Below are 11,345 nucleotides of genomic sequence, written 5' to 3' on the forward strand. Positions count from 1 at the left end.
TCATCAACTTTGATTTCAGGGCTTTCTACTCATATTGCTTGATACACACATAGCAAAGAAAACAAGGTAAATGTGGGATGACACCAGGGCTCTGTGCTGTGGCAAGAGCCGCATCATGCAGTCTCCAACAAGCCTCCTGCTTCTCAGCCAGTTGTTGACCTAGGGGAGGGGAAGCTTCTCTCAGCCCTGGTATTTCCTCCCTCTCCCCCACCCGCCTGAGTATTTCACTGCCAAAAGAGCCGAACAGCACAGGGACATCCCCAAGCAGATGCTGGCTTGCTGTGAGGACATGGAATGGCTTCTCACAGCAACCACTCTCTCCAGAACCACTGGAAAAGGAAGGGCGCCAGTGACCAGGGCAGTAAAAAAGGGATGGGAGGGCTGAGAAGGTGTATGGGAATGTCCTTTACTGCCCCACTCCATCTGCTCATTGTAAGGAAGAGATGGGGAACAGACACTTGGCTTGAAATACTTAGTTTGCTTCCAGTGAAAAATACTGAATGTAGGCTCTTCAGCTAGAGCTGAAAGGCTCTGCATGAATTACTGGTTTTCTGGGATATTTGAAAATGTTGTTAGGTACTGTCTTCCCAAATCTCTTGCTCTCAGACTGGATGATTGATGCCAGATGTGAGAAACTCTGCTTTAAGTCCCTGCTTACTCTTGAACTTTATAACACATACTCAGGCTTCTCTCTAGCCTGCTTGCTTTTCCCAGCCTTTGCTCATGACTTGCTGTTCCCAATTTGTCAGAACAGGCCAGCAGAGACCAACTCAGAGGTGGACAAGTCGGCATCACCTTCAGTGGCCCAGCTAGCAGGGAAATTCAAAGAGCAAGCAGCCAGTATCACTGGAAAAGAGGTAAGAAGCTCTGCAATCAGCAAGTAATCAAGTGGGAAATGAGGCACTCGCCTCTGCCTGTACAAGTTACAGCTTCAGTGTAGATTCCACCTAGATTTTGACCCTTCCCAAAGGATTTGTCTCCTAGTGCAATGCAAGCTATGATGTCATCTTCCATGCATTGCTGACTTGTAGGTGAGTATTCTAGTAGAGCCATACCTCAGGATGACTAGACACTGTAGTTGAGACTTGTGAAGCTTGATAGCGTACACATATATACTTAACAGTAGCAGACAGCAATGCAGGTACTATCTGGGCTGGCTTTTGTGGGCAGAGGGCAACAATCAATAATGAAATAGCTAATATTGAGCCATGGCAAAAGAAAGCAAATAACAGATTATAGAGTGTAGAAGCCAGTGGCAGGTCACTAACACCTTGTTCACAAAAGGAGAAGGTTTCCTCCAGGTAATTCCTTCTGAATAGGTCTGAGAGAGAAAGCTGTCTCTTTACTTGCCCTCATTACCTCTTCCCAATGACATTTCAGACTCTGGGCCTACCTCTATCATGCTGAAACTTTATCTTATTGAAAGCCGACTATGCCAAGCATTATCTCACAAGCTGTCTTTCACCAGATAAGCCAAACATTAGAATAGTTCTCTTAGGAGGAAAGGAAAGTCAGAGTGTTTATGGATGGAGGTTGACATCTTAGGAGAGCCTCCTGTATCATTATGCATTTTTCTTAGAAGCATAAATGTTTCCTGGTGGCCCTCTTCAGTCAGTGGGTACCCCTTTCAAACTGAACTGCTTCCTTCTGCTGCTCAGTCTGGGCCTCAGTGGATCCTCCCTGTCACCCCTCCTGTCTTTAGCTGGATGCAATGGTGACCTCTGTCCTGCAGGGCTGGCGTGCCACCATTTATTACAGGTTAGCACCCCCAGAGGTTAGCCAGGCCCCAGGATGGGAATAGCCTATCTCTTCCAAAGTACTTTTTAACTTTTTTTTTTTTCCCCATCTAGTCAGCAGAACACCACTCCATCTGTCCCATTACAGTCATTTCCTCTTTTTAAGGCATGGGATTTAATTGCACTAAGTCCCTTACAAAGGCAGAAATTTCCCAGGCCACTCTTGTGTTATCTGCAGACCTCTGCGGCCCCCAAGCCAAGGCAGTGTGGAGGGGCCTCACAGTTGGGGGAAACTCACTTTCTCCAGAAACGGAAGAGGGACAACATTTTCTGTCTTTTCTCCCCAAGCCATCTGTCACTTACCCATCAGCTTTCTCAAGCTGGCTTCAGATTAATGGCTGAGTGGATGGTCTTTAACCATTGCTTGACTTGTGCCAGCAAAGGGGAACCTGTCAACCAGGGAACCTCTGATACGTTCACTGTGGCACAGTGCAGCATTTCATGGTTGCAAAATGGTGGGGTTTCAATAAGACATGATAATATTGCTTCCCAGAATGACATAAGGATACAGGCAGAGCTGTCCTTGGCTGCTTAGAGATGCAGCATTGCCATGGCTGGGTGCAGCATCACCAGATGTTAAGTGATATCAAGTCTACAGGTCCTCCAAGACAGCCAACCCTACAGAGGGCAAAGACACCATGATCCAACTTTTCATATGCCTGCCTGTTAGAAGGTAACAAAATTATCCAAATATTATATTGTGGATATTATCCAAGATCCACAATATTATCCAAGTATTTTCTCTTTTAACACATGAAAAGTGTGTTAACAGCTTGGCAGGAGACTACAAACCTGGCATAAAAATAGACACATCTTGGCTTCAAGACCAAAGCAACTGTTATGAAGAAGCAGCTCCATAGGTGCTGAGCTATGTGTCTCATCATTCCTAGTGAGCACTCTGTTACTTCTGAGTGCCTGAAGACATTCAGAAGGAACTGGTGTCCCTGCTGTTAAGTCGTCCTGTTCCTTCTCCCCTGGAGAATCTTAGTCAAATTAAAGGTTATGGCTGAAGACTTGCCTTTGCAAGCTGCTCTTCTTCATTAGAGAGAAATGGATGGGGCTGTAGAGTATGTTGAAAAAGTCAGAATTACCCTTTTTGCCCCTAAAATATACCAGATGCAAAATAGGAAAATCATGAACTAGGTAAGCAGCTGAGACTCATTAAAAGGAAATCCTGGTAATAAGACAGGAAAGAGAACAATAACAGTATGAGGGGGTTTCCAGAAGGATGCTTTGAAGATGAAGCTTCTGGAAAGGCTTCTCCACCCTCCACAGCTTAGAAAAGTGTCTTTTGCACAAAACATGAAGTGCTGTGGTTCATGCTGTGGAAAGAGATACAGACTTCTCTTCCAACACTAGGATTAGGCTTGAATATAGACTACTCTTCCAACACTAGGATTAGGCTTGAGATGCTACAAGCACACCTAGTATGCATGTGCAACTTTCCCAAACGCTAATATCTTGTGCTGCCTTTGGATGACTCCTTTAGATAAGCTGAGCCCTGCCATCCAAGCAGGTCACTTACAGAGCATGCCCTTTGGTGCTTGAATTTCACTTCATTTTTTTAAAAAACCTCATTTCCCTGCTGCTGAGTTGGTTGTTTTCTTCTCTTAGGTACCACCACATAAACCAACTCGGAGGAAACCACCATGCTCTCTTCCATTGTATTGCCCAAAAACTGAGACAAGTGACAATGATCAGCAAGTGAGTATCAATTTAACAGGGGGGACGAAGTCTCTCCTCTCTACAACCTCTTCTCTCCTGACACAAGCTTGGAGGTAGCAGAGGGGTCAGGCTGTACAGCAAAAGGTATCAATCAAGCAGCCTCAAACCTTCCCCTGCTCACACATACTTACTGACTCAGAGTCAGCTCCATGCTGTGTCCCAGTCCTGTAGCATGGATACACATCCCATTCCTGCTGCTTTTAGTTTTACCCTTAGATGACTGACAGATCCACCCAGTTACCACCTTTCAAGTATTTTAAAGCAGGAACTGCTGGCACTTAATTAGAGTTGAACAGCGCTTAATGCAGGGAGCGTCCATGCTGTTTGTTGCTTTCAGATGACGTCTAGCAGATTGAGTACAGTGGCATAATAGGTCTGCTCTTGAGATTTTTCCTTCTTCAGAAAAAGGGAATAATTAATCCAGAGTCAAGAGGGGTTCTGTAAGCAATAACAACAGAATATTGTCTTGAGGTGTCCTCCATACAGCACCCTTGAATGAGCAGGTCCCAGTAAGCTGGCTGCTACTGACTAAAGTTTATGCTCAGGCCCTTTCCAGTCACTTTTGCCCTTCTGTGTTTCAGGGTATGAGGTCTACCCACCAAATTTCACATTGTCACCTCCCCTTAACAAGAGGCTGGTTCTTTGTTCTTCTTTTCTGACAGCTACAGGTTCTTTCTGCCTCCATGCCAAAGGAGTACAAGCTTTAAAATCTTGGAATCCTTACTTTTCCTTTGCAACTGAAAAAGAAATTTGGCCCTTCTTAAAGCAACACTTTCCCTTTCTCAAGCTGTTTTCAGCCTTTCATAGCTCTACCTTTCTAGTCACTTAGCCCTTTCCTGCCCGTACTAATTGGTACCTTTTAACTCTGTTAGTCAAGTGGTGGCAGAGAGTCTTTCCTGTCACAAAAAGTTCACAATGTTTATCAACGTTAAGGCTTGTACCCTTTAAGAGGTAGAATTTTAATCTGTCTGCTCCTGAAATAATATCAGGGGAAAATGTGTCATAGGTTAGATACCTTAGTGAAGTCCATATAGCAGCAGAGCCATTACACATCACCTAACTCAGATAGTTCAGCCAGAAAGCAGACTGTCACCCTTCCTCCCAAAGGAAGGATACATGTATGTCGAGCCCTAGGATGGCTAGATAACAGAAAGGGAGCATGGTCAGGAAAGAAGAAATCAGTCTTTTGTGTGAAGAAACTGTGTGAGGCTTCACTTGCTCCTCTACTAGCACTCTCTGCTTATCTCTTCCAAGTTTTCTGCCTTCATTGTATTTCCTCTTTTTCACCTACTTTACTGTGACTTTTTCATGTTTCATTTTGTTTTACAGAAGCGGTCCCCAAACGCTTGCCCCATTCCCAAGGTCAAGGTGAAAAGCTCCCCCATGATTGAAAAGCTGCAGGTAGGTCCTGGAGGAGTGCACATATCTGCCCCAGCAAATTAAAACTGATTGGCATTTGTCACAGCTACTTCCCTTGCAGAACAGCCACAAGGGAAGGGGATCCAGGAACGCAGGGTGACAGCTACGTAAGCAGGGCAGTGGCCTTACCAACAAAGGCCCAGTCACACAATACACAGACAAGGAAGGCAGAGCAGGTCTAGTAATGGTAACCAGCATCAGGAACAGTCCAGTGATCCTCAGGCGTGTCTATAGGCAGGTCAGGATCATTTGGATCTGTGGGGTACATGGCTGGGCACGGGTATGTCAGCAGCATGCCTCAGGCAGGGAGCAGGGGCAGGAGCCTCAGTTTAAGTGCAGCTCGTGAGAGAAAGTGCAGGAAACCCTGGCTGAGACTTCTTCCAGCTCTTTCTTCGCAGTGGTCTAAATCAAATTAAGTCACCTACATCCTATCAGGGAGCTGGCCTTGAGCGCAGGCAGCTGCAGTCCTGGCAGTGGGGAGTGCGCGCTGGGCTCTGGCACCCCCCTGCGCCTCCATTTCCCCAGCTACACACTAACACACACAGTGCTGCTGGACCTTTTTGTACCTTGCCCTGGCTCCCGATTCATGGCGCTGAGGGCAGCTCAGCCCTCAATAACCCATAGACATAGTGCCCTGCTGCTGCCAGCTGCCTCTCCTGGCGGCACGTGCGACTCCAGAGCTCAATGCCTCTTGGCTGCCCTGACACAACGTCAGCTTATTTCCTCTTAATGCACCCAAGGACATTTGCCTGTGAGAGCTTCTTAGTGACAGGCCGGCAGGATATGTTTTGCCATAGTTAATCACAAACGTGCTTCTTTCCATGGTCTTCTCGCTCCTCATGACTGTGCAGATCATTCAGAAGACCTGCAGACAGGCTTGGAAATACGAGGTCTGCTTGGCCACACGCAGGGACGGTTTAAATCTCAAAATGATTGCTGGCTGCTTGTCAGACTTTCTCCCAGCTCAGCCACTGTAGACTGTGCTGGCTTGGCTGGGTCACTGGAAAATCCCAAAAGGCCTCAGGATGACAAAAGGACGCATCCTGAGATCCAGCTGCTGGGGAAGGGCAAATGTCCAGTTGTAACTTCTCTGCCCAGACTTGTTTGTTGACAGTGTCACCAAGAGAGACCCATAACCAGAAGGTATGTGGGTTATGACAGCTGAGAGATGTGGCAGTTCCTGTGGCAAGAGCAATGGTTCCTCCGTGTGGTTACCGCATGTAGTACACACCAGTGTCACGCACGCCTGTGACGGGGATTTTTCTTTACAGGCCAATCTGGCTTTTGCTCCAGCTGCTCTGCTGCCGGGAGCATCTCCCAAAAGCCCTGGTCTGAAAGTCCTGGTTTCTCCGTTCAGCACCCCTCCCTCGACACCCAGCAGCCCAGGGGTTCAGTCCCAGCCCACCGAAGTGAACGAGACGCCGGTCAGCTTTGATCAACCCCCAGAAGGCACTCAGCTGCAATTCTATAACAAGGTAGGGTATGTGCTAGGATTTCTCCATCACAGCATGGTATGGCTTGCTTATCGCCTGGAGACGAAGAAGAAGAGGAGGCTCTAGCCCTCAGTCCTGCCATAGCAGTGTGCAAGAGAGGAGATTTATGCCCTGGGTTCGAAACAGCCTTTCAGTGTAGGCTCTGTGGAGCCTCCTCTCTGCAAACCTGCAAATGGATCTTCGTGGTTTAGCAGCTCCAGCAGCCTTCCTGGCCCAGTGGTGAAGGGAAGGGGTAAAGCAGCAGAACTCAGTCACTTCAGCTCAGCAGTAACAGGGTGGCTGGTAGCACTGTAAAGAGGTAGTGCCACATCCCAGCAAATGTCAAGGTTGGCTGAGATGCAGTTTAGGGAGCCACACAGAATACGATGGTTTGCCAGGTGTCCCACAGAATTCACAGCGCTTAAACAGGGTGCTGTAACCTGTATGCACCATCCTCAGCTGGAGTGCAGACTCCTTCCTCAACCACTAAACTGCCAAAAGTAGAAAAGGCCAAGACATCCAAAGCCAGTGGCACCTACATAAAGAATGCAGTGTCCTTGGGTTAGGGTCTAACATGGACAAAGAGCCACATTTTAAACTGAGAAAGTGACCTCCAGCACCAGCTTTACAGAATGAGGCATATACTAGGAATCTGCTTGTCCTCAAAAGTAGTCTCTCATGGGTAGGAGTCCTTGTCTCCCTACCTTTCGGTAGCAGAGAAGGAAAAGTGAGGCCACCAGTGTAGCAATCAAGTTCCCTGTGGTATTTTCCTCTGTTGTGCTTTCCAGTACAGCTCTCTTGACTGCTTCAATGTCTGCTTTCCCTGCCTCCAAGGTGCGGACGCGAGGATCGATAAAGCGCAGGCCTCCCTCCAGGAAGTTCCGAAGATCTCTGTCCGAGTATGGAGATGGGGAAGATTTAGGGGTCAACATCACCTCTCCAGAAAATGGTGCCAAGGAAGATGGGGAAGAGGTGTTTGAGCCCAAGGCCAAGACAGAGGAGGTAGAAACAGGGAGCAAAGAGCAAAAGAAACAGACGGGGTCTGATGAGAAGCCCCCATCAAGGAAAGGATCCAGCAGATCAGAAGATGAAGAAAAGGGGCAAAAACAGGCAGAGGAAATGACTCCTTGCAACAGTAACACAGGGAACGCCAAGGAGGAGGAGGAGGAGGAGGAGGTGTGTCATGATGCCTCAGGGCAGGAGAACTCTCCCCAGCCTCCCTCTGGAAATAAGGAGAAGGTGTGCGAGGGTTCCCAAGGAGAAGAGCAGCAAGGCACTGCCTGTGAACAGGAAAAGGGGGACAAGGAACAGGAAGAAGCTAAAACTGAAGCTGAAGTGAAGGAGACCAGTGAGAGCACAGACGCACAGAGAACGTCAGACACTGAAGAAACACCACTGGCACCTGAACCGCTGCAGGACGCGGTGGATTCAGAGACTGCCAATGAGGCTTCAACGTCAGCCACGCAGGACCAGGCCACCGCGTAAACCATGGCACACAGGTAAGACGGGTCAGCGTGATGATGGCTCCTAAAATACCCCAGGGTTTTGCTTACTAATGAAAATGGCAACTGTGATGGGACACACCAACATTTCTGCTGCTCCCCACACCTCAAGAGTATCAAATCTCAGGCCTGCAGAGGTATTTGAAGCAACCAGCCCTCCGGGGTGGTGTCACGGATAGAAAGGACGGAGAAGCAGCAAAGCCCATTCTAGATTCAGTAAAACAGAGAGGCTCTGCTCAGCAGGCACCCTGCTCAATTCCTGTTTCGAAAGCAATTTGGAAGTACTTACAGTAAAAAGCACTTCTCCCTAGCAGTAACCAGATATATACTATCTCAGTATGCCTCCTTACATATACATATTTATGTATATGTGTGCACATGTTGTATACATACATGCATACATATATATTCTGTCTCTATGTGTTTACATGCATACATATATATTTTCTATATATATGTGTTTGGCTTGTTAGCAAAAACAGTGTTTGCACACAGACCAGTTTCATGATCAGCCCTGGAAGCGTGCAAGCACAGGCCACTGCCACTTGAAATAAAAGAGGACTTCCACTGGCTAAAGCAGGGCTTGTTCCATGGACCTTCTTACCTATTCTTGAACCACTGCTAACATAGTCACAGATGCCTGAGGAAACATCTCATTCCACCTCAACCACCTGTCCCCTCTCTGAATGCCTCCTTGGTTTGGCACGGAGTACCTGAAGGAAGCAGGCTGGTGCTCAGGCTGCACCTCGCCTTTGCCTCCAAGCACAGAAATTACCAAAGTCCCCCCCAGGTCACAGGCATCCCAGCACTGTATTTACTTAGACTCATGATTATTTTTCATAATTTCCTTACTTTTCCCCTCTCAAAAGGACCCAATCAGGGCACAGGAGACTTAACATGTGAATAGGAGTCATCTAACCCAATCAAGGTGGAAGCTACTGGAAAACCTTCAGTGGCAGGAGAGGAGCAGAAAGCAGATACCCACCGAGGTCCTGACTCATCCCAGAGCTGAGTGGCTGCTCGCCAGCTCTCTGCTTTGCACCATCATGTTTTGGGACAGCTGGAACAAGAGACTGGCTTGCAATCACTTCGGAGTTCAAAACTGAAGTGTTGGCTGATGTTCCTCAGTGATACCTGAGGACTGAGAGACCCGATACATGCTGTCCTGGAGCTGACAGCCACCACCACACCCGGTCCCTATGCTCCTTCATCCTGCCCCAAAATGTCTTTTTCTTCTCCCCTGCATTGGTCTTAGATGAAGTTCATTAGTTACATACATACATGTATGGTGCCTTTTTGGTAGCTTCTTTTGAAATATTTTGGGTTTTCAAATTTAAGTAAATAATGTTTTAACAGTAGGAAAAAGTATGTTTTCTCCATATATGCTATATGGCAGACAATGTGAACCCTAAACATGGGGAAAAGTCTTAGGACATTGTTCATAAAGCATGAAATCCCTTTGAAGTGGGGGTTGAGCTGGCTGATCTGTGAAACAGCCAGCTGTGAAAGGCAACTTTTCTGTGTGCTTCAACTTTGGGGTGGTTTTAGTGCTGGTGGAAAGTAACAACCAACAGATTTTATGCACAGAAAAGATGTGCTGCGTAGAACAACAGGGCAAGTTTTCTTATCTGACTGTGGGATCCAGTACAGACTTAGAAAGGTTGCCCATCCATCAGTGTTTCTCACTTCCAGAACCTATCCAATTTTTTTATCCTTTTTTGATACTTTCAGTGTGTGGCCACCAAGTGCCACTCATGATAGAAAGCGTCCTGGCTTACTGGAAACAGCTGATTAATTTTACATAGGTCAAAGAAGAGGTCTTAGATGGCCACGTTTCCAGTTGTATGGCCTGACTGAATATGAATTTGTGAAGGTCAGATAGCCAGTCCCTCCTAAGTACCCAGGCACTGTACTAGATTTGCATTCACTCTTGGGATACTAGTTAAGTCATGGGTCTAGCCATTGTTAAGCCAAAAAAGCTTTATATCTGGAGAGTATTCTGTTACCTATAAGAAATAAGTTAATTGGGGAAAGATAGATAACAGACCCTCACCTGACCAGTTTCCTGACAGTAGTGCTTGAAGCTGTACCTGCAATACTGAATAAAAAGCTGCTCCGGCTCAAGGCCAGGGGGCTAATGTCCACAGCGTGACACGGAGCTGTGGACAAGCCTGGGCTTGCTGGAGACAGAGAGCCAGACCCGTCAAAAGCGGAGCCAAGGAGTCAGCTAGTTGTTAGGTGGTGTAAGGGGCCAGTTCTTGAACCTGCCACCAGCCACCTAGTACCCAGCAACGCAGCCCCAGCTACGGAGACCAAGGGCAGACCCAGCCAGCTCCTCTTCATCCATCACACCGCTCCTCCCAGCAAACCTCAGGCTGAGCAGAGTCAGAGCCTTGGCTTGTCCCTGGACAGGCACAAGCATTTTACACAACACAGCCTGCGTCCATCCTGGAGCAGGCTCTGCAACACAGCAGTGTCACAAACCCAGAGGTTTTGAGAGATACCCCCTTTTCGTTCACCAGCTCTAAAATTGCAAGGAAAGAAGTGGCTCTGTGCCCTGCCTTTCTTTTTCCCAGGTGAAAGCACTGAGGTGTCATTTGCTGAGAGCCAGCGAGTGCCCCTCCTGTATAGCACGGGGCTTGCTGGCAAACACGACCCCCACATCCTTTTGAGCCATGTTGTGGAGCATTGTTGCCTTTGAATCCATTTTAATCTGTTTGTTAGAGCTTGTATTCCAGGGCAGGCTGCAATGATTCGCTGTACCCTGTTTCTTCTCTCAGCAGAGTGTCCCATCTGGATGTGAGTGATTGTGCCTTACTGTATATATAGATACATGTGTGCCTGTTCAGAGAATGAATATGTGTGTCCCGAGCAAGGGAATGGAAATCCAAGGGAGAAAGAGAAGAAATAAAAGGTGGAATAAAATAAACCCAAAATCCGTGTGTTTCCTCCTGGGGAGATGAAGGAGCCTGAGGAAGGGTAGGGAGCGCTTGTAGCAGGGTGGGATTTCCACTGCCACTGGAACAGTTCAACATCCAATTTTAATTTAATTTGTGGCTTTTTTTACTTTTGGGGAACAGCAATAACCAACGTGCTCAATCCAAGAAGGAAGGTGTTCCTTGGGGCAAGCAGTGACTTGTGCAGACTGCCACATTCCCTGCCCCTGCCCTGCAGGTATCAGGTATCTAGGAATAGAAGCAAGCAAAGCCAACCAGACTTCTACCATTTCTCCAGCAGCATCTTTGTTTGGGGGAAGCATAAAAAACCCAAGGCAACACACAGTGATCCTTCCTGTGAGATTTCCCAGCTTTTAGCAATCGACAGCTTAGAGACTTTATGAGCCAGAAGTTGCATCACCATCTTTCTCCTTAATGGCTTTAAAAGTTGCAGGAAAAAATATGCCTATCAGCTGAAGGCATCCACACACACTT

The 11,345-nt window shown here is 47.3% G+C and overlaps 1 protein-coding gene across 1 annotated transcript in view; it reads left to right on the forward strand.

Moving 5' to 3' along the window:
- Positions 1 to 10,850, forward strand: part of RCSD1 (RCSD domain containing 1) — a 37,662-nt gene extending 26,812 nt beyond the window's left edge. The window contains exons 2-7 of the mRNA XM_014947429.1: positions 750 to 857; positions 3,411 to 3,500; positions 4,851 to 4,922; positions 6,212 to 6,415; positions 7,247 to 7,911; positions 8,784 to 10,850. Of these exons, the coding sequence (XP_014802915.1) occupies positions 750 to 857; positions 3,411 to 3,500; positions 4,851 to 4,922; positions 6,212 to 6,415; positions 7,247 to 7,897 (1,125 nt within the window). The 3' untranslated portion in view covers positions 7,898 to 7,911; positions 8,784 to 10,850. The remainder of the gene's footprint in view (positions 1 to 749; positions 858 to 3,410; positions 3,501 to 4,850; positions 4,923 to 6,211; positions 6,416 to 7,246; positions 7,912 to 8,783) is intronic.
- Positions 10,851 to 11,345: the final 495 nt, after the last annotated feature.

This window comes from Calidris pugnax, unplaced genomic scaffold (genome assembly GCF_001431845.1).
Source record: "Calidris pugnax isolate Ruff unplaced genomic scaffold, ASM143184v1 scaffold95, whole genome shotgun sequence".
Classification (NCBI taxonomy): domain Eukaryota; kingdom Metazoa; phylum Chordata; class Aves; order Charadriiformes; family Scolopacidae; genus Calidris; species Calidris pugnax.